Source organism: Saccoglossus kowalevskii, chromosome 15 (genome assembly GCF_978046115.1).
Source record: "Saccoglossus kowalevskii chromosome 15, keSacKowa6.1, whole genome shotgun sequence".
NCBI classification, from domain to species: domain Eukaryota; kingdom Metazoa; phylum Hemichordata; class Enteropneusta; family Harrimaniidae; genus Saccoglossus; species Saccoglossus kowalevskii.
Genome location: NC_140655.1, coordinates 2076591 through 2101261, shown reverse-complemented (window position 1 = coordinate 2101261; position 24671 = coordinate 2076591). Strand labels below are relative to the sequence as shown.

Genomic DNA, 24671 nt, shown 5'->3' with positions numbered 1-24671 from the left:
GCATTTTCGGCCTTAAAATGGTCATCATTCCGCTATTGTTAAGCAGATCATGAAACAAATGCACATATCTATTTGTGACATGATGTACCATGTGTGTGTGAAGTTTGAACTTGATCAATCCAGACATGTCTTGGATACGGATCCAGAACTGAATTCTTTAACAAAATGGCCGCCAGTCGGCCATTTCGAACTTGATCCGAAAAAAAAAAAAGACGTGCATCAAGGTCCTATTATGTTTAATGTATGTACCAAATTTGAACAAAATCCATCCATGCATAACTGAGATACGGGTCCGGAATGGTGAAAATGTGCAATTTCAATGCATTTTCGGCCTTAAAGCGGCCCCCATTTGGCTATCGTTAATGAGATCATGAAACAAATGCACATACATATTTGTGACATGATGTACCTTGTGTGTGTGAAGTTTGAACTTGATCAATCCAGACATGTCTCGGATACGGATCCAGAACTGAATTCTTTAAAACAAAATGGCCGCCAGTCGGCTATTTCGAACTTGATCCGGAAAAAAAAATGACGTGCATCAAGGTCCTATTATGTTTAATGTATGTACCAAATTTGAATGAAATCCGTCCATGCATAACTGAGATCCGGGTTCGGAATGGTGAAAATGTGCGATTTTGATGCATTTTCGGCCTTAAAATGGCCGCTATTCGGCTATCGTTAATCGGATCATGAAAAAAATGCATGTGCATATGTCCCATATAATGTGTGATGTATGAGTGAAGTTTGAACTTAATCGGTCCATGCATGTTCGAGATACAGGTGATCACGGACGCACGGACGCACGGACGCACGGACGCACGGACGCACACAGGGCAAAACATAGGTCCCCGTTTTCGGACTGCGTCCGAACGGGGACTAAAAATGACCTGAGTTACCCTTGCCACAAGAAGTGTTAACGACAATGACAACAATGATGATGACAGATCACTATACTTTGCCACTTCATTATCATTACAGGCAAATGCATATTACTCCATACATAATAGCAGCATACAGCGCTATGTGTTTTTTTCAGTAAAATTGAGAAATAATGTTTTGGAATCAAATTTATATTTATGCCTAGAATGTAGCTATCTTCAACTTGTTCTTAGAATCTAATGTGCAGCTGTATTGTGTTGAAGAGTTGTTTCAGGGGTTGCTCATTATTTATTAAATTTTGGGTCCACATATTTTTTTTAAGAATAATGACCACAAAAGGAGTGTGATTTATATTATTATTATCTGACATTGATCTCCGTAATATGACAGTTAATACATATATACCAAGTTTGAACCAATTATCCATTAGTGACCGAGATTTGGTTCTGTGCTGAGAAAAAACAATTTATTATTGAAACGGCCACTTGAATTGAATTATGAAATTAATGCATATCCATATATACAATATGATTTACTTGTGAAGTTTCTATTAATTAAGACATTTGGCCTTGGAATGACAGTGGGAAAAAAATGGCCACTAATCAGCCATTTTAAACTTCATCTGAAAAATAAAATGATGTTCATCAAAGTGCCATTATGTTTGATTTTTGTACCAAAATTGAACAAGTCATGTCATGATATGAAAGAATCCCTGTAAACGAAATAAATCAGTCATTTTGAATCAGGACATGACACATACATATAATAAAGCTGTAAAGTTTGATTGTGATCAGTCAATGTTTGTCAGAGGTATTGCTCTAGAACAGCTTTTGTCATTTGCTATTTTGAATCTGATCTTATTATTATTATTATATTATTAAAATTATGGTTCTGTTGTATATACATGTTCATTGTATGGACTAAAATGGACAACAGTTGTCTGTGTATAACACCAAGATCTGTAAAGCATGCTCGATTTTGATGAATTTTACCCTTAAAATGGCCACCACCCGGCCATGTTGAATCTGACCATCAAACAAATATATGTGTGACATGATGTATGATGTATCTAAAGTTTGAAAGTGAACATAATTTGTTAAAAAAAATGGCCGCCAGTATGCCTTTTCAATCAGATCTGAAAGTATCGTTATGTCCAAGGTATGTAACCCATCTTGAATGAAATCTATCCATGCACAATCAAATAAATACTTGATTTTGATGAATTTTAACATTAAAATGGCTGCCATTCCATTATCAAATAAATATATATACGACATGTTGTATCAATAAAGTTTGAACTTGATTGTTAATGACATATTATAGCTCCACAACATTTTAACATTAAAATGGCTGCCATTCAGAGGTCACACACATAGAGGTCAATCCATAAGTCCCAATATACAGTCTGAATAGGGACAACAAAACACTTACAAAGAATATCAGTAGTAAAATAGCATATTCCATTATTACTTTTTTTGGTATTCACTGAAACAAATTTTTGACTTCATTAAGCTAAAACTTCGTTTCCCACAAAAATAGCTTATTGACCTGATGATATTGAACCTAGCAGAAATAACAATGTTTAGAAATGAGGGATATTTTGTATTTCACTAACCTTGAGAAATTCATCAAATGCTGGCTTGTTTGCACAGGATTTCCGAACTGTATCCATAGCAACATTAAAGTTATTGACATATGCACTGTAGGCTGCAAGCACCATGGATTTAGAAAACTGCAAAACAAGTAATCTGAAATCTGATATCGAATACATACAACACATCCCATCTTGAAAGAGAAGGCACTTCTATTAAAAAAAAAAATAAACTATGCAAAAATACAGAATATACTTACTGACGCAACAAAGACATCACCAAGTTTTTGTACAGTGTCCCATTCCTTCACTCTAGCTGATAATGCTATTTGAAATATGCTATGGCACTGATGGATGGCTCTGATTTGGTAAAATATTGCACAAACTTTTTCACGTTCAAGAATCATGCTTTCCAGTAATGGCTTCTCATACTCCTAAGAAAGTAACATACATTACTTGTTAATTTCATATCAAGAATTCTTGTCACACAATGAAAGATGGCATATCACATTCTTGTCATGTCCCTCACACCCTGCAGAAACTATTCTGTGATTTCACAAATATCATGATGTTTTGTCTGGAAACCCCTCAACCAATCAAACACTTCAACTATCATATAACGCTGGAGCCGAATAAGTTGAAGTTGATCTAAAATACAAAATATCTATATATATCGTGCTCAAGATCCTACAATATCTAATGTATGTACCGTATGGACCAAATTAGTTCATACATGACTAGGATTAGGTTCATGATTGATAGAAATGCTTTAATTTGATGAATTTTAGTGCAAAAATGGCTATCTTTCAGCCATCTTTAAATTTGACACGTGGCACAGGTCTAGCTATGGTTCAACCTCCTAGCATAACGTTGTGCGTTGTTTGTTTTTCACGCTTGTGATCCATTCGCTTTATCATTCTGTTTACACTTATATGAGCTCAAGAGAGCCTTATACGTAAATATTGTGTTTCAACATTGAATTCTACCCTCCTTGCAGTGGCTAGTATCAGGTCTAGATGTGACGATGTCAGATTATTGCTTCCTATAAAGTGCAGCGAACACATGTACACACCCATACTCGGCTAAGTGCCACCTCCCCCACTTTTGGGACCCTTCTAATTTCGGGTTCACGTTCAGCTAAGCACCCATCCCTTCCAAAATGCCCCTAACTTGACTGTCTAATCATAAAACTTGGTCTTGGATTATTGCTTAACAAATACAGGTAATTGTTTTTATATGATACAGCGTGGATATCAACCACCATGAATATGTTGTGAATGTGTACTGTAGACCACGGTAACCATGTGTAAACTATGCTTTGACAATGACCGGTTAAATGCAGTAAATAATTCATGCCTATCAAAAATTACTAGTTACCAGTTGTTGAAAAAATCATGCAGTTTATTCGCTGAAATCAGTTCCCACATATAGTACTTTGACATTGATAATTCACTTCCGCATTGCGTTAAAACACAGCATTCTGATTGCTTAATAACAGACTTGGCCCATTAGGTCAAAAGACGTTGTTGCAGGTAAAATTATTTCCCTCAATCTGTCACATGGTGAATTAATATTGTCATTTGCACTTATTTCCGAGGGGGGTGCTCAGTGAGCGATCACCACCCAAAAAATCATGATTTTCTGAGTTGAGGACAATGGGCACTAACGCGGTCGAGTACTGTAAGGGTTATGCATGATCAGGTGTCTTTCAAAGTCATCGGCATGAGAACAGGCACTGATCCACCGATCGCATTTCTTAGGTTGTGTTTTTGGTTTTGTGAAACAAGTAAAAAACACATCATTTGTTTAATACTTTAGATGAAATCAAGAATCACTCTCAGAGCACTATTTAACAGTTAATCACTTTTGTACAGTTGATATTGTTGTGTGAACAGAATGCAACAGAGTAAACAATGGCACTGCCACTGTATCTAGAGGAAAGCTTGACTGTGTGTCATGTGATCAAAACTGGTTGCTAAGGACATAAAGCTTGGCCACGTGAGATCTCGGAATATGGCTTATTGTATTTCAAAATCAATGAATGTGTAACAAGATGCATGATGTATGTCTTAGATTAAAATGTAATTAATCTAGGCATGTCCTAGATACAGATGTAGACTCAAACATGAACATACAAAGGGTAAAATATAAGACTAAGTGGCTTCAATTGCAGCATTGAGGTTGAACTCCGAATGTATGGACACTGAGAACTACTCAGTATAATGGTATCTGGTTTGAAATAACTAAAAATGACAGTGTATTTCGCAATTTCTCCTTTTGTTGTGTGATTATCTGTTTTGAACATGATAAATTAGTTTGAGACCCAAGGACTATAAAAATGTTGATAGTTTGTGTAATTGAATAATAAGCCAGTATGATGATTGTTATAGGATATACTACAAAACTACTAATTTAAAACTGTAAATTACCTGTATAAGTCTAGTCAATGTATTGACGTAACTATTTTCACTATCAATAATACATTGAACAATATGACGTCTCACAATATCTTCTTTGCCTAAACCCGGCGGTGCAGGAGGCAGTTCTGGAGGAGGATGTCGGTTACCACAGATAGCAACATCAATGTAAGGACTTTCTTCTTCTGATGAAAACAAATACAAAACAGATTTACCAAAAACATTTGAAGACAACTATTGCTTTGTAACAACACTGAACAAAATCTGTCTAGAAATGTCTGAGAAATTAACACATAACAAGCCATGCATGGCACAGTCCTCGTTAGTTATCAAATTATAGTTTTGTTTATAGTAATATAGCTGGAATATAACCATGTCAGAAATATGATTTTTTAACATTAAAATGATTGACATTTGTATCTGATCGTCAAACAAGTACTTGTCCATATTGAGAGATATTGCTCTGGAACAGCATTCAAAATCAACCATTTTGAATACATGTATATATATATATATAACATGATGTATAACGAATATATAAAATTTGAACATAATCAGTCAAAGCATTTAAGAGACATGGCTCTAGAAGCCCAATCATTAAAACAAAATGGCCGCCAGTCAGCCATTTTGAATCCAATCTGACAAATAAAATGACGTGCATCAGGAACCAGTAATGTCTAATGTATGTACCAAGTTTGACTGAAATCCATCCAGAAATGCCAGAAATGCTTGATATTTGATGATTTTTTAGCACAAAATGACCACCATTCGGCCATTTTGAATATGATCGTCAAACCAATATATCTGTTTATCTATGACATGATGTATAATGATTATTTAACATTTGAACATAAATCAGTGAAAGCAAGTCAGAGATATGGCACGAGAACCACATTCAATAATACAAAATGGCCTCCAGCCGGCCATTTTGAATCTTATCTGAAAAACAAAATTATTTGCATGAAGGGCCCATAATGTCTAATGTATATACAAAGTTTGAACAAAATCCATCTGTAAACAGCCGAGAAATGCTGGATTTTTAGGATTTTTCAGCACAAAAATGGACGCCATTCAGCCATCTTAAATCAGATCGTAAATCAACATGTTGTGCATCAAGGTCCTATAATGTCCAACGTATATACAAGGTTTGAACAAAATCCATCTATGAACAGCTGGGAAATGCTTGATTTTGATGATTTTTAGCACAAAAATGGCCGCCATTCGGCCATCTTAAATCAGATCGTGAAACAAATTGACGTGCATATGTATAATATCATGTGTGATGTATGTGTGAAGTTTGATTGTGATTGGTCCAGGCATTTCTAAGATACAGGTTCGGACGCACGCACGCATGCACGCACGCACGCACAGAGGTCAAAACATAAGTCCCCGTTTTCGAACTGCGTCCAAGCGAGGACTAAAAAGTCAACATGGCTGCCAGTTGCACATACCTTTGTCATCATCTGTTTGTTTCTCAACTGGAGTTTTGTTAAAATCTAAAACCCTGAGCACTCCTTCTTCATCTCGAAGCTAGAAAGATTAATACACGTTTAAAAGTATCTATTAAAAAAGTATAACTTGACATTATATAAAGTTACAGTGCAACAGACACAGTAACAACATATACATTGTAGCAACAAGCCATGCATGGCACAGTCCCTGTTAGTTATCAAATTTAAGATATATAGTTTTGTTTATAGTAATATAGCTGGAATATAACCATGTCAGGAATATGATTTTTTAACATTAAAATGATTGACATTTGTATCTGATCATCAAACAAGTACTTGTCCATATTGAGAGATATTGCTCTGGAACAGCATTCAAAATCAGTCATTTTGAATACATGTAATAAAAATATATATAACATGATACATGTATATATAACATGATGTATAACGAATATACAAAGTTTGAATATAATCAGTCAAAGCATTTAAGAGATATGGCTCTAAAAGCCCAATCATTAAAACAAAATAGCCGCCAGTCAGCCATTTTGAATCCAATCTGAAAAATAAAATGACGTGCATCAGGAACCCGTAATGTCTAATGTATGTACCAAGTTTGAACGAAATCCATCCATAAATGCCAGAAATGCTTGATATTTGATGATTTTTTTAGCACAAAAATGGCCACCATTCGGCCATTTTGAATAGGATCGTCCAACCAATATATCTGTTTATCTATGACAAGATGTATAATGAATATTTAAAATTTGAACATAAATCAGTGAAAGCAAGTCAGAGATATGGCACGAGAACCACATTCAATAATACAAAATGGCCGCCAGTCGGCCATATTGAATCTTATCTGAAAAACAAAATTATTTGCATCAAAGTGCCATAATGTCTAATGTATATACCAAGTTTGAACAAAATCCATCTGTAAACAGCCGAGAAATGCTTGATTTTGATGATTTTTAGCACAAAAATGGCCGCCATTCGGCCATCTTGAATCAGATCGTGAAACAAATTGACCAATCTGATTAAAATCTGATGTAGTGTACAGGCTTTAATTATTTTGGCTATAAACTTATTTTAATTTTATTTTTTATTACTTTTGTTATTAATGCCTTTTAATTTTATTATTTTACTTTGATTTTGATTTTGTGATTTTTTTGTTCAATTCCGCCCTACCTACATCTGACCCAATGCCTATGTAACAAGATTTCAACGAGACCCACTATCGACGATTTTAGTCAACGAATCACAGACCTCCTTCTATAGCGCACATGATGACGTCACCGGGCAAACACACTCAAATAAAATGGCGGATTATACCGACGTTAGCGACCGAGAATAACACAGCTTTTCGGTAAGTTTATCATTTTCAAATGCAACGAAAGTAATTTTTATGTTAATATTGTGGCTTGAATGGTTCGAGTTTAGATCATTATTTTGCGTAGTTATTCTGGGAGTGACGATTTTGTTTCCAGTGGTTCCACCGAACACCGGTGTCTTTTTCCAGTCGCTTGCCCTGGAGACAGGTGATGTTTTGTTGACGATCGGGCCAACATCGTCTACGGTATTGAAGCCGTAGCTGTAAATATTCATCAAAACGTATCAACATTTTGTACATTATACAATAACTCTTTATTAAAGTAATTGATCTGATTTGGACTGGAATAAAATATTTTTTATTTGGAACACATTGCAATTGATCAGGGAATATTTTGTTGCTCCAATTTTCTGCATCGATGCCGTGGGCCGGTGACCGTTATACAATGTAAAATCAGTTTGCATTGTTTACTATAGCTGTTTACAGTGTTCTAATCATTACGATTTACTTATTTGTTTGATTCCATTCTAGATAATTATGCTCAGTGTTTGATGTAAAATTGAAGCGACGACTGAATGAACGAACCTTGGCTGGCGAAGATGTATCTGGAAGTGTACACATATTCAATGTAATAACAACAATTGTAAAATGCTGTGGAATTTCTTTTGTAAATAAAAATATACTAGCAATTTCCTATTTATAGTTTATTCAAGTGGGCAAAGTATCGCTCCACTGAAAAGTAAGCAACCGACAGCCTGTATAAAATGGGGGCTGTGATTGGCTGTTACTTACGCAAGATTTGAACGGGACTTACATAGGCGTCGGATCAGATGTATGTAGGGCGGAATTAAAAAAACACAAAATCAAAATCAAACTAAAATAATAATAAAATAAAATGGCATTAATAACAAAAGTAATAAAAAAATAAATTAAAATAAGTTTATAGCCAAAATAATTAAAGCCCGTACACTACATCAGATTTTAATCAGATTGCAAATTGACGTGCATATGTATAATATCATGTATGATGTATGTGTAAAGTTTGATTGTGATTGGTTCAGGCATTTCTAAGATACAGGTCCGGAGGCACCACAGATGGACGCACACACGCACGCACGCACAGACACACGGAGGTCAAAACATAAGTCCCCGTTTTCGGACTGCGTCCGGACGGAGACTAATAATAACATAAACACTGCAAGCATAACATAAACACATTGTAGGCATAGCAACAACATACATATTATAGCAATACCGACATCAGCATATATATTGTAGACATGGCAATAACATAAATGTTGCAGAAGCAGGGCAACCACATTGTAGTCCTAACAACCACATGCACACTGTAGTCATAACAACCACATGCACACTGTAGTCATAACAACCACATGCACACTGTAGTCATAACAACCACATGCACACTGTAGCAACAACATAAGCATTGTAGTCATAGCAAGAACATAAGCAATGTAGGCAAAGCAACACAGAGCAAAGCAAAATTGTTTTACCTCAGCTGACTCGTATCTGCGTGACCTTGCTGGTGTTCCAGATGAGCTAGTTCTATGTTGTCTACCACTGGTACTCTGCGGTGTATCCTCATAATAGCTATTTACATCACTATCTGCACCACTCTCGTCATCACTGCGATCCCATTCATCAGATCCCCAACTTGATAGTGAATCAGTTTCCGGAAAGAGAGGATCCGTATTTAAAATGTCATCGTAGAGCAACTCGTCATCAATGAAGAAACCTGGAAACATTACAAATATTTAAGGTCAACAAGATATTTTATAATTACTTAATATATTCCAGCAACTTTCCATTCTGCATTGGTTACACATCAAATGGCACATACATTGTACCAAAGAACACAAGAACGTTCTATGAGCAAGACCCAATGAACTGATGCCTCACTCTCATAGAATTCGTTCATGTTGTACTCGACCATCTCCACATGTCGGGCGTTGCGGTGTGCCGCGGTCATGGTCAAATTTTATCATATTATATATTGTATATCATATTGTATACAAAATTTTCTGGTGAAATAAATCAATCAATATACAATCAACTGATGTCTCTCTTCCATAGAATATTCCATGCAATGAACTTAATGCCTCTGTCCCATAGAATGTTCCATACAATAAACTTAATGCCTCCCTCCCCAGTGTTGTGCCAAGGTTTGAAAAACGTGGGGTCCAATGGCCCCATGACCCCCCAAAAATGGGGCCATTTTACCAAAAATTGGGTCAACACAAGTCAAACATAGAACTGATTATATTACATCATAACATGTAGTTTTATTTCAACTTATGTCTCCCTCTCATAGAATGTTTCATACAATCAACTTATGTCTCCCTCCCATAGAATGTTTCATACAATCAACTTATGTCTCCCTCCCATAGAATGTTTCATACAATCAACTTATGCCCCCCTCCCATGGAATGTTTCATGCAATGAACTTATGTCTCCCTCCCATAGAATGTTCCATACAATGAACTTAATGCCTCCCTCCCATAGAATGTTTCATACAATCAACTTAGTGCCTTCCTCCCATAGAATGTTTCATGCAATCAACTTATGCCTCCCTCCCAAAGAATGTTTCATGCAATCAACTTATGTCTCCCTCCCATAAAATGTTTCATACAATCAACTTATGCCTCCCTCCCATAGAATGTTTCATACAATCAACTTATGCCTCCCTCCCATAGAATGTTTCATACAATCAACTTATGCCTCCCTCCCATAGAATGTTTCATACAATCAACTTATGTCTCCCTCCCATAGAATGTTTCATACAATCAACTTATGTCTCCCTCCCATAGAATGTTTCATACAATCAACTTATGCCCCCCTCCCATGGAATGTTTCATGCAATCAACTTATGTCTCCCTCCCATAAAATGTTTCATACAATCAATGTATGCCTCTCTCCCATAGAATGTTTCATGCAATCAACTAATGCCTCCCTCCCAAAGAATGTTTCAGGCAATCAACTTATGTCTCCCTCCCATAGAATGTTCCATACAATCAACTTGTGCCTCCCTCCCATAGAATGTTCCATACAATCAACTTATGTCTCCCTCCCATAGAATGTTTCATACAATCAACTTATGTCTCCCTCCCATAGAATGTTTCATACAATCAACTTATGCCCCCCTCCCATGGAATGTTTCATGCAATCAACTTATGTCTCCCTCCCATAAAATGTTTCATACAATCAATGTATGCCTCTCTCCCATAGAATGTTTCATGCAATCAACTAATGCCTCCCTCCCATAGAATGTTTCAGGCAATCAACTTATGTCTCCCTCCCATAGAATGTTCCATACAATCAACTTGTGCCTCCCTCCCATAGAATGTTTCATACAATCAACTTATGCCTCCCTCCCATAGAATGTTTCATACAATCAACTTATGCCTCCCTCCCATAGAATGTTTCATACAATCAACTTGTCTCCCTCCCATAGAATGTTTCATACAATCAACTTATGCCTCCCTCCCATAGAATGTTTCATGCAATCAACTTATGCCTCCCTCCCATAGAATGTTCCATACAATAAACTTAATGCCTCCCTCCCATGGAATGTTCCATACAATCAACTGATGTCTCCCTCCCATAGAATGTTCCATACAATAAACTTAATGCCTCCCTCCCATAGAATGTTCCATACAATGAAGTTAAGGCCTCCCTCCCATAGAATGTTTCATACAATCAACTTATGTCTCCCTCCCATAGAATGTTTCATACAATCAACGTATGCCTCCTTCCCATAGAATGTTTCATGCAATCAACTTATGCCTCCCTCCCATAGAATGTTTCATGCAATCAACTTATGCCTCCCTCCCATAGAATGTTTCATACAATCAACTTATGCCTCCCTCCCATAGAATGTTTCATACAATCAACTTATGTCTCCCTCCCATAGAATGTTTCACACAATCAACTTATGCCTCCTTCCCATAGAATGTTTCATGCAATCAACTAATGCCCCCCCCCATAGAATGTTCCATACAATAAACTTAATGCCTCCCTCCCATAGAATGTTCCATACAATGAACTTAATGCCTCCCTCCCCAGTGTTGTGCCAAGGTTTGAAAAACGTGGGGTCCAATGGCCCCATGACCCCCCAAAAATGGGGCCATTTTACCAAAAATTGGGTCAACACAAGTCAAACATAGAACTGATTATATTACATCATAACATGTAGTTTTATTTCCAGTTTTGTGTTACAATAACAACATTACAGTTAACTGAAAAAAAGATGGTTAAAGTGGTTACAACTGTACAGTAGTGGTTGTTAATGTTTGTTACTTAGTAATAAAATGTTCAATGATGTTCATGTGAAATAAAAACATTTATTCAACTTGTGTGGAATATCTTTCTGTCTTTAGATTTTCTCCAATGTTGTAATGCTGCATTAAAGTCAAATGCTTCAATTTTTAGCAGCTGTTTTAATCTGGTTCTGGGCACTGAAACCCCTTTCACAATCAGCAGTATGGATTGGGGCAGTTAGAGCCAATGAGGCCAGAGTTAACAAATTTGGAAAATCATCTTTATGATACTTGTTAATCATTCCCCACAAATCAGCCATTTTATCTCGTGGATAACCAGCTTTGACTATCAATGGCTTCACAAGGGACCACTCTTTTCTTGTAGTTTCTGCATCAATTATTGGTTCAACTGTCACAGGAGTCTGGTCATTCAGAGGTTTGGACACCTTAGGCATACCATACTGGCAGACAAGTGTTTCTAAATGTTCATTACCCCATGTTTCAAGGTCTTTTTGGGAACAGAATGATATTGGCCTCATTCCAAGCACACCAAAAGCATACACAATATTACTATCATTATTTGAAAATCTCTGGTCAATTTTTTCCAAGATTGCATTAACAAATTTTACCCTGATTGAATCAATGTTCTGTTTACCCTGTATAATATGGTTACCTTTGAAGGTAAGTCTCCCCTTTTCAGACTTCAGATGCTCACTCTGTAGCTGATACAGGTAAGTGTCATGTTCTACTTCAGAAGATTTCATCCTATTTAGAGCCATTTTGCAGTGATCTACTGACACTTGCACTAAGCTAACATCAAGGTCAGATTTTTGAAAAACAAGGCACAATTCTGAGACTATTGGTAATATGTCCATGAGCAGGTAAGTGGTAGCTAAAACATCGTACTTGGACATCTTACTGCCATAACCTTTAGATTTAGCATCTTTGTCAGTGGTAAAAAACGTAATGAGTGAGTCTAAACACCTATACACAGTTTTTACAGCCAGAAAGACAGACAACCATCTCACTTCATGAACCTCTTTAATTTTTAAATTGGGTTCTTCAAGCAAATTTTGAATATCTGTTAATCTTGTTGTACGATTTGATGATGCCTTAAAAAAGTAGAAAATCCCAGTCATTATTCGCTGGTATTCAACCAAGTAGGGAACCTCATCAGCTGCCTGAGATGTTACCAATGCTAAACAATGTGCAATACAGTGGTAATTTAACATCATTGGGTTTTCTCTTAACATGTAGCCAGTTACACCCTGTCCTTTCCCTGTCATAACGGTGGCCCCGTCTGTACCAAGGCCCATTCATTATCTTGGTTGGTGGAAGCTGTTTTTCTTTTATAACACCAGACAATTCTTTGTGAATGGCTTTGCCTGTTCCACTTTTTACCTACAAATTGCATAGAAAATGTGTTGATGGTTTAAAGAAGTCCGGGTTTAAAATTCTACTATAGACAACCAGTTTTTTTTTAATAACAATATCTGTGGTCTCATCACACAGAACACTGACAAAGGGGGACTTTAACAGTCTATTGTCAAGTCCTTTTCGGATAACAGTGGCAAGAGACTCTAGCATTTCACAGGCTGCTTTGTTGGAAGCGCAAGTTACATTTTTTCCTGTTCTGAGTCCTGTCACATGTGGACATTCAAGTTGCTCAAGCAGGTTAAGTAGGCTATCATATTTGTTAATTGCAATGTCCTCTTTTGCTAGCAAAAACACTACACGTATAGCAACCAACAGGCTATTTTCATTTTCAGTGTGAACATTTTTTACCGCCTTCTGAAAGTCGGAAATCATTGAATCTGACATCATTGCTGCTTTATGATCGTTACATTCTGCATGGCGAGTAAGTGTGCTTGTTCGGAAATTAGCATTCGCTTTGGTCATAGTGTTCTGTTTATTATGCTTGATACACATCTTACAGGTCATTGCATTCTTGGAAGCTTCATATTGTAGCCATTTAAAATCTCGTAGCCACTTATCTTGAAAATGTCGGACATACCTTGAAGTTTGCATTCCCACGAAAGACGGTTCACACCCGATGTCATCTTCACGCTCTTGCGATGTACTAGTAGAATCATGTACCGTAGTTTTCGAAGACTGTGATGTTTCCGGTGGAGATAAAGACACATCTTCCACAGGAGTCGATTTTTCTGACTCATCTAACCCAATCTCGTCATTCGATTTGCTTTTCTTTTGAGCTGATGGTCCGAAAAAGCTCAATATTGTTCTACCCTTTCGTTTTCAACCATCGTGTGCAGACATCTTGCTTTCAGTTTCCGACTCAATAAAACGGCAGTGTTGATTGGTTGAGGGCGTGGGCTTCGCCAATGAAAATCAATTTCACAGTTGAGGGTAGGCTGACTGCGCTGGACATCGATGTGACAGCAAGCGTAAATTTTAGTAAGCGAACTGAGCGAATCAAAATCAATTTCACAGTCGGGGCGTGCACTAATTGAGTAGTCACTATGTCAACCATGACTGATAGCGTTATTCTAGTTGAGTTCACATCGGCGATTAGGTAGTATTTAGTAGACACAATATCAACACTGTACGATAGCATATAAATACATACACGTGGATAGGGGCCCAGGTAAAGGCGATTTCGTGTTTTTTTACTCGCCATTAAAAAAAATGAGTCGTCAAAATGGCTTGATTTCTTTGAAAGTTATTATTCATTACAGATTTGTACTGGCAAAATGAGTGCGCCCGAAGGCCCTTCCAGCCAAATAAAGTTGCGACATTTGTTATTTTTTTGCGGGAATGACGCAAGGACGCGGCCTCGGCACAACACTGCCTCCCATAGAATGTTTCATACAATCAACTGATGTCTCCCTCCCATAGAATGTTCCATACAATAAACTTAATGCCTCCCTCCCATAGAATGTTTCATACAATCAACTTATGCCTCCCTCCCATAGAATGTTCCATACAATCAACTTATGTCTCCCTCCAATAGAATGTTTCATACAATCAACTTATGCCTCCCTCCCATAGAATGTTTCATACAATCGACTTATGCCTCCCTCCCATAGAATGTTTCATACAATCAACTTGTGCCTCCCTCCCATAGAATGCTTCATGCAATCAACTTATGTCTCCCTCCCATAGAATGTTCCATACAATCAACTTATGTCTCCCTCCCATAGAATGTTTCATACAATCAACGTATGCCTCCCTCCCATAGAATGTTTCATACAATCAACTTATGTCTCCCTCCCATAGAATGTTTTATACAATCAACTTATGCCTCCCTCCCATAGAATGTTTCATACAATCAACTTATGCCTCCCTCCCATAGAATGTTTCATACAATCAACTTATGCCTCCCTCCCATAGAATGTTTCATACAATCAACTTATGCCTCCCTCCCATAGAATGTTTCATACAATCAACTTGTGCCTCCCTCCCATAGAATGTTTCATACAATCAACTTATGCCTCCCTCCCATAGAATGTTTCATGCAATCAACTTATGTCTCCCTCCCATAGAATGTTTCATACAATCAACTTATGTCTCCCTCCCATAGAATGTTTCATGCAATCAACTTATGCCTCCCTCCCATAGAATGTTTCATGCAATCAACTTATGTCTCCCTCCCATAGAATGTTTCATACAATCGACTTATGTCTCCCTCCCATAGAATGTTTCATACAATCAACTTATGTCTCCCTCCCATAGAATGTTTCATACAATCAACTTGTGCCTCCATCCCATAGAATGTTTCATGCAATCAACTTATGTCTCCCTCCCATAGAATGTTCCATACAATCAACTTATGTCTCCCTCCCATAGAATGTTTCATACAATCAACTTATGCCTCCCTCCCATAGAATGTTTCATACAATCAACTTATGTCTCCCTCCCATAGAATGTTTCATACAATCAACTTATGCCTCCCTCCCATAGAATGTTTCATGCAATCAACTTGTGCCTCCCTCCCATAGAATGTTTCATACAATCAACTTATGCCTCCCTCCCATAGAATGTTTCACGCAATCAACTTATGTCTCCCTGTCATAGAATGTTTCATACAATCAACTTATGCCTCCCTCCCATAGAATGTTTCATGCAATCAACTTATGTCTCCATCCCATAGAATGTTTCATACAATCAACTTATGCCTCCCTCCCATAGAATGTTTCATACAATCAACTTATGTCTCCCTCCCATAGAATGTTTCATACAATCAACTTATGTCTCCCTCCCATAGAATGTTTCATACAATCAACTTGTGCCTCCCTCCCATAGAATGTTTCATGCAATCAACTTATGTCTCCCTCCCATAGAATGTTTCATACAATCAACTTATGCCTCCCTCCCATAGAATGTTTCCTACAATCAACTTATGTCTCCCTCCCATAGAATGTTTCATACAATCAACTTATGTCTCCCTCCCATAGAATGTTTCATACAATCAACTTATGCCTCCCTCCCATAGAATGTTTCATGCAATCAACTCATGTCTCCCTCCCATAAAATGTTTTATACAATCAACTTATGCCTCCCTCCCATAGAATGTTTCATACAATCAACTTATGCCTCCCTCCCATAGAATGTTTCATACAATCAACTTATGCATCCCTCCCATAGAATGTTTCATACAATCAACTTATGTCTCCCTCCCATAGAATGTTTCATACAAACAACTTATGTCTCCCTCCCATAGAATGTTTCATACAATCAACATATGTCTCCCTCCCATAGAATGTTTCATACAATCAACTTATGTCTCAATCCCATAGAATGTTTCATACAATCAACTTATGTCTCCCTCCCATAGAATGTTTCATGCAATCAACTTATGCCTCCCTCCCATAGAATGTTTCATGCAATCAACTTATGCCTCCCTCCCATAGAATGTTTCAGGCAATCAACTTATGCCTCCCTCCCATAGAATGTTTCATGCAATCAACTAATGCCTCCCTCCCAAAGAATGTTTCATGCAATCAACTTATGCCTCCCTCCCATAGAATGTTTCAGGCAATCAACTTATGCTCCCCTCCCATAGAATGTTTCATGCAATCAACTTATGCCTCCCTCCCATAGAATGTTTCATACAATCAACTTATGTCTCCTTCCCATAGAATGTTTCATACAATCAACTTATGTCTCCCTCCCATAGAATGTTTCATACAATCAACTTATGCCCCCTCCCATAGAATGTTTCATGCAATCAACTTATGTCTCCCTCCAATAGAATGTTTCATACAATCAACTTATGTCTCCCTCCCATACAATGTTTCATACAATCAACTTATGCCCCCCTCCCATGGAATGTTTCATGCAATCAACTTATGTCTCCCTCCCATAAAATGTTTCATACAATCAACTTATGCCTCTCTCTCATAGAATGTTTCATGCAATCAACTAATGCCTCCCTCCCAAAGAATGTTTCATGCAATCAACTTATGCCTCCCTCCCATAGAATGTTTCAGGCAATCAACTTATGCTCCCCTCCCATAGAATGTTTCATGAAATCAACTTGTGCCTCCCTCCCATAGAATGTTTCATACAATCAACTTATGCCTCCCTCCCATAGAATGTTTCATGCAATCAACTTATGTCTCCCTCCCATAGAATGTTTCATACAATCAACTTATGCCTCCCTCCCATAGAATGTTTCATGCAATCAACTTATGTCTCTCTCCCATAGAATGTTTCATACAATCAACTTATGCCTCCCTCCCATAGAATGTTTCATACAATCGACTTATGTCTCCCTCCCATAGAATGTTTCATACAATCAACTTATGTCTCCCTCCCATAGAATGTTTCATACAATCAACTTGTGCCTCCCTCCCATAGAATGTTTCATGCAATCAACTTATGTCTCCCTCCCATAGAATGTTCCATACAATCAACTTATGTCTCCCTCCCATAGAATGTTTCATACAATCAACTTATGCCTCCCTCCCATAGAATGTTTCATACAATCAACTTATGTCTCCCTCCCATAGAATGTTTCATACAATCAACTTAGGCCTCCCTCCCATAGAATGTTTCATACAATCAACTTATGCCTCCCTCCCATAGAATGTTTCATACAATCAACTTATGCCTCCCTCCCATAGAATGTTTCATACAATCAACTTATGCCTCCCTCCCATAGAATGTTTCATGCAATCAACTTGTGCCTCCCTCCCATAGAATGTTTCATACAATCAACTTATGCCTCCCTCCCATAGAATGTTTCATGCAATCAACTTATGTCTCCCTCCCATAGAATGTTTCATACAATCAACTTATGCCTCCCTCCCATAGAATGTTTCATGCAATCAACTTATGTCTCTCTCCCATAGAATGTTTCATACAATCAACTTATGCCTCCCTCCCATAGAATGTTTCATACAATCGACTTATGTCTCCCTCCCATAGAATGTTTCATACAATCAACTTATGTCTCCCTCCCATAGAATGTTTCATACAATCAACTTGTGCCTCCCTCCCATAGAATGTTTCATGCAATCAACTTATGTCTCCCTCCCATAGAATGTTCCATACAATCAACTTATGTCTCCCTCCCATAGAATGTTTCATACAATCAACTTATGCCTCCCTCCCATAGAATGTTTCATACAATCAACTTATGTCTCCCTCCCATAGAATGTTTCATACAATCAACTTATGCCTCCCTCCCATAGAATGTTTCGTGCAATCAACTTGTGCCTCCCTCCCATAGAATGTTTCATACAATCAACTTATGCCTCCTTCCCATAGAATGTTTCACGCAATCAACTTATGTCTCCCTCCCATAGAATGTTTCATACAATCAACTTATGCCTCCCTCCAATAGAATGTTTCATGCAATCAACTTATGTCTCCCTCCCATAGAATGTTTCATACAATCAACTTATGCCTCCCTCCCATAGAATGTTTCATACAATCAACTTATGTCTCCCTCCCATAGAATGTTTCATACAATTAACTTATGTCTCCCTCCCATAGAATGTTTCATACAATCAACTTGTGCCTCCCTCCCATAGAATGTTTCATGCAATCAACTTATGTCTCCCTCACATAGAATGTTTCATACAATCAACTTATGCCTCCCTCCCATAGAATGTTTCATACAATCAACTTATGTCTCCCTCCCATAGAATGTTTCATACAATTAACTCATGTCTCCCTCCCATAAAATGTTTCGTACAATCAACTTATGTCTCCCTCCCATACAATGTTTCATACAATCAACTTATGTCTCTCTCTCATAGAATGTTTCATGCAATCAACTAATGCCTCCCTCCCATAGAATGTTTCATGCAATCAACTTATGCCTCCCTCCCATAGAATGTTTCAGGCAATCAACTTATGCTCCCCTCCCATAGAATGTTTCATGAAATCAACTTGTGCCTCCCTCCCATAGAATGTTTCATACAATCAACTTATGCCTCCCTCCCATAGAATGTTTCATGCAATCAACTTATGTCTCCCTCCCATAGAATGTTTCATACAATCAACTTATGCCTCCCTCCCATAGAATGTTTCATGCAATCAACTTATGTCTCTCTCCCATAGAATGTTTCATACAATCAACTTATGCCTCCCTCCCATAGAATGTTTCATACAATCGACTTATGTCTCCCTCCCATAGAATGTTTCATACAATCAACTTATGTCTCCCTCCCATAGAATGTTTCATACAATCAACTTGTGCCTCCCTCCCATAGAATGTTTCATGCAATCAACTTATGTCTCCCTCCCATAGAATGTTCCATACAATCAACTTATGTCTCCCTCCCATAGAATGTTTCATACAATCAACTTATGCCTCCCTCCCATAGAATGTTTCATACAATCAACTTATGTCTCCCTCCCATAGAATGTTTCATACAATCAACTTAGGCCTCCCTCCCATAGAATGTTTCATACAATCAACTTATGCCTCCCTCCCATAGAATGTTTCATACAATCAACTTATGCCTCCCTCCCATAGAATGTTTCATACAATCAACTTATGCCTCCCTCCCATAGAATGTTTCATGCAATCAACTTGTGCCTCCCTCCCATAGAATGTTTCATACAATCAACTTATGCCTCCCTCCCATAGAATGTTTCATGCAATCAACTTATGTCTCCCTCCCATAGAATGTTTCATACAATCAACTTATGCCTCCCTCCCATAGAATGTTTCATGCAATCAACTTATGTCTCTCTCCCATAGAATGTTTCATACAATCAACTTGTGCCTCCCTCCCATAGAATGTTTCATGCAATCAACTTATGTCTCCCTCCCATAGAATGTTCCATACAATCAACTTATGTCTCCCTCCCATAGAATGTTTCATACAATCAACTTATGCCTCCCTCCCATAGAATGTTTCATACAATCAACTTATGTCTCCCTCCCATAGAATGTCTCATACAATCAACTTATGCCTCCCTCCCATAGAATGTTTCATGCAATCAACTTGTGCCTCCCTCCCATAGAATGTTTCATACAATCAACTTATGCCTCCTTCCCATAGAATGTTTCACGCAATCAACTTATGTCTCCCTCCCATAGAATGTTTCATACAATCAACTTATGCCTCCCTCCAATAGAATGTTTCATGCAATCAACTTATGTCTCCCTCCCATAGAATGTTTCATACAATCAACTTATGCCTCCCTCCCATAGAATGTTTCATACAATCAACTTATGTCTCCCTCCCATAGAATGTTTCATACAATTAACTTATGTCTCCCTCCCATAGAATGTTTCATACAATCAACTTGTGCCTCCCTCCCATAGAATGTTTCATGCAATCAACTTATGTCTCCCTCACATAGAATGTTTCATACAATCAACTTATGCCTCCCTCCTATAGAATGTTTCATACAATCAACTTATGTCTCCCTCCCATAGAATGTTTCATACAATTAACTCATGTCTCCCTCCCATAAAATGTTTCGTACAATCAACTTATGTCTCCCTCCCATACAATGTTTCATACAATCAACTTATGTCTCCCTCCCATAGAATGTTTCATACAATCAACTTATGTCTCCCTCCCATAGAATGTTTCATGCAATCAACTTATGCCTCCCTCCCATAGAATGTTTCATGCAATCAACTTATGCCTCCCTCCCATAGAATGTTTCATACAATCAACTTATGCCTCCCTCCCATAGAATGTTTCATGCAATCAACTAATGCCTCCCTCCCAAAGAATGTTTCATGCAATCAACTTATGCCTCCCTCCCATAGAATGTTTCAGGCAATCAACTTATGCTCCCCTCCCATAGAATGTTTCATGCAATCAACTTATGCCTCCCTCCCATAGAATGTTTCATACAATCAACTTATGTCTCCCTCCCATAGAATGTTTCATACAATCAACTTATGTCTCCCTCCCATAGAATGTTTCATACAATCAACTTATGCCCCCCTCCAATAGAATGTTTCATGCAATCAACTTATGTCTCCCTCCAATAGAATGTTTCATACAATCAACTTATGTCTCCCTCCCAAAGAATGTTTCATACAATCAACTTATGCCCCTCCCATAGAATGTTTCATGCAATCAACTTATGTCTCCCTCCCATAAAATGTTTCATACAATCAACTTATGCCTCTCTCCCATAGAATGTTTCATGCAATCAACTAATGCCTCCCTCCCAAAGAATGTTTCATGCAATCAACTTATGCCTCCCTCCCATAGAATGTTTCAGGCAATCAACTTATGCTCCCCTCCCATAGAATGTTTCATGCAATCAACTTATGCCTCCCTCCCATAGAATGTTTCATACAATCAACTTATGTCTCCCCCCCCCCATAGAATGTTTCATACAATCAACTTATGTCTCCCTCCCATAGAATGTTTCTTACAATCAACTTATGCCCCCCTCCCATAGAATGTTTCATGCAATCAACTTATGTCTCCCTCCAATAGAATGTTTCATACAATCAACTTATGTCTCCCTCCCATAGAATGTTTCATACAATCAACTTATGCCCCCCTCCCATAGAATGTTTCATGCAATCAACTTATGTCTCCCTCCCATAAAATGTTTCATACAATCAACTTATGCCTCTCTCCCATAGAATGTTTCATACAATCAACTTAGTGCCTTCCTCCCATAGAATGTTTCATGCAATCAACTTATGTCTCCCTCCCATAGAATGTTTCATACAATCAACTTATGCCTCTCTCCCATAGAATGTTTCATACAATCAACTTAATGCCTCCCTCCCATAGAATGTTTCATACAATCAACTTATGCCTCCCTCCCATAGAATGTTTCATGCAATCAACTAATGCCTCCCTCCCAAAGAATGTTTCATGCAATCAACTTATGTCTCCCTCCCATAGAATGTTCCATACAATGAACTTAATGCCTCCCTCCCATAGAATGTTTCATACAATCAACTTAGTGCCTTCCTCCCATAGAATGTTTCATGCAATCAACTAATGCGTCCCTCCCAAAGAATGTTTCATGCAATCAACTTATGTCTCCCTCCCATAAAATGTTTCATACAATCAACTTATGCCTCCCTCCCATAGAATGTTTCATACAATCAACTTATGCCTCACTCCCATAGAATGTTTCATACAATCAACTTATGCCTCCCTCCCATAGAATGTTTCATACAATCAACTTATGTCTCCCTCCCATAGAATGTTTCATACAATCAACTTATGTCTCCCTCCCATACAATGTTTCATACAATCAACTTATGTCTCCCTCCCATACAATGTTTCATACAATCAACTTATGCCCCCCTCCCATAGAATGTTTCATGCAATCAACTTATGTCTCCCTCCAATAGAATGTTTCATACAATCAACTTATGCCTCTGTCCCATAGAATGTTCCATACAATCAACTTAATGCCTTCCTCTCATAGAATGTTTCATACAATCAACTTATGTCTCCCTCTCATAGAATGTTTCATACAATCAACTTATGCCCCCCTCCCATAGAATGTTTCATGCAATCAACTTATGTCTCCCTCCAATAGAATGTTTCATACAATCAACTTATGCCTCTGTCCCATAGAATGTTCCATACAATAAACTTAATGCCTCCCTCCCAAAGAATGTTTCATGCAATCAACTAATGCCTCCCTCCCAAAGAATGTTTCATGCAATCAACTTATGTCTCCCTCCCATAAAATGTTTCATACAATCAACTTATGCCTCCCTCCCATAGAATGTTTCATACAATCAACTTATGCCTCCCTCCCATAGAATGTTTCATACAATCAACTTATGCCCCCCTCCCATAGAATGTTTCATGCAATCAACTTATGTCTCCCTCCAATAGAATGTTTCATACAATCAACTTATGCCTCCCTCCCATAGAATGTTTCATACAATCAACTTATGCCTCCCTCCCATAGAATGTTTCATGCAATCAACTTATGCCTCCCTCCCATAGAATGTTTCATACAATCAACTTATGCCTCCCTCCCATAGAATGTTTCATACAATCAACTTATGCCTCCCTCCCATAGAATGTTTCATACAATCAACTTATGCCTCCCTCCCATAGAATGTTTCATACAATCAACTTATGTCTCCCTCCCATAGAATGTTTCATACAATCAACTTATGTCTCCCTCCCATAGAATGTTTCATACAATCAACTTATGTCTCCCTCCCATAGAATGTTTCATACAATCAACTTATGCCCCCCTCCCATAGAATGTTTCATGCAATCAACTTATGTCTCCCTCCAATAGAATGTTTCATACAATCAACTTATGCCTCCCTCCCATAGAATGTTTCATACAATCAACTTATGCCTCCCTCCCATAGAATGTTTCATGCAATCAACTTATGCCTCCCTCCCATAGAATGTTTCATACAATCAACTTATGCCTCCCTCCCATAGAATGTTTCATGCAATCAACTTATGTCTCCCTCCCATATAATGTTTCATACAATCAACTTATGCCTCCCTCCCATAGAATGTTTCATGCAATCAACTTATGTCTCCCTCCCATAGAATGTTTCATGCAATCAACTTATGTCTCCCTCCCATAGAATGTTTCATACAATCAACTTATGCCTCCCTCCCATAGAATGTTTCATACAATCAACTTATGCCTTCCTCCCATAGAATGTTTCATGCAATCAACTTATGCCTCCCTCCCATAGAATGTTTCATACAATCAACTTATGTCTCCCTCCCATAGAATGTTTCAGGCAATCAACTTATGCCTCCCTCCCATAGAATGTTTCATACAATCAACTTATGCCTCCCTCCCATAGAATGTTTCATGCAATAAACTTATGCCTCCCTCCCATAGAATGTTTCATACAATCAACTTATGTTGTCTCCCTCCCATAGAATGTTCATACAATCAACTTATGTCTCCCTCCCATAGAATGTTTCATACAATCAACTTATGCCTCCATCCCATAGAATGTTTCATACAATCAACTTATGCCTCCCTCCCATAGAATGTTTCATGCAATCAACTTATACCTCCCTCCCATAGAATGTTTCATGCAATCAACTTATGCCTCCCTCCCATAGAATGTTTCATACAATCAACTTATGTCTCCCTCCCATAGAATGCTTCAGGCAATCAACTTATGCCTCCCTCCCATAGAATGTTTCATACAATCAACTTATGTTGTCTCCCTCCCATAGAATGTTCATACAATCAACTTATGTCTCCCTCCCATAGAATGTTTCATACAATCAACTTATGCCTCCCTCCCATAGAATGTTTCATACAATCAACTTATGCCTCCCTCCCATAGAATGTTTCATACAATCAACT

General features: G+C 37.8%; 2 protein-coding genes across 2 annotated transcripts in view; both read right to left on the bottom strand.

The window, feature by feature from the left end:
* The window catches only part of LOC102810238 (rho guanine nucleotide exchange factor 10-like), a 128108-nt gene that overhangs the window by 86926 nt on the left and 16511 nt on the right, over window positions 1–24671 (bottom strand). Inside the window, exons 4-8 of the mRNA XM_085508609.1 lie at window positions 9180–9421; window positions 6342–6420; window positions 4903–5075; window positions 2734–2907; window positions 2498–2614 (exon numbers count right to left, since the gene is read on the bottom strand). Coding sequence (XP_085364735.1) covers window positions 2498–2614; window positions 2734–2907; window positions 4903–5075; window positions 6342–6420; window positions 9180–9421 — 785 coding nt within the window. The remainder of the gene's footprint in view (window positions 1–2497; window positions 2615–2733; window positions 2908–4902; window positions 5076–6341; window positions 6421–9179; window positions 9422–24671) is intronic.
* Window positions 12104–13228, bottom strand: LOC146733855 (zinc finger protein 862-like). The gene has a single exon (XM_085490765.1). The coding sequence runs from the start codon at window positions 13226–13228 to the stop codon at window positions 12104–12106; it is 1125 nt and encodes a 374-aa protein (XP_085346891.1).

What these genes read in the sequence shown, in the direction of transcription:
- LOC146733855 (XM_085490765.1), bottom strand. Translation starts at nt 13,228, where the DNA reads ATGACAGGGAAAGGACAGGGTGTAACTGGCTACATGTTAAGAGAAAAC.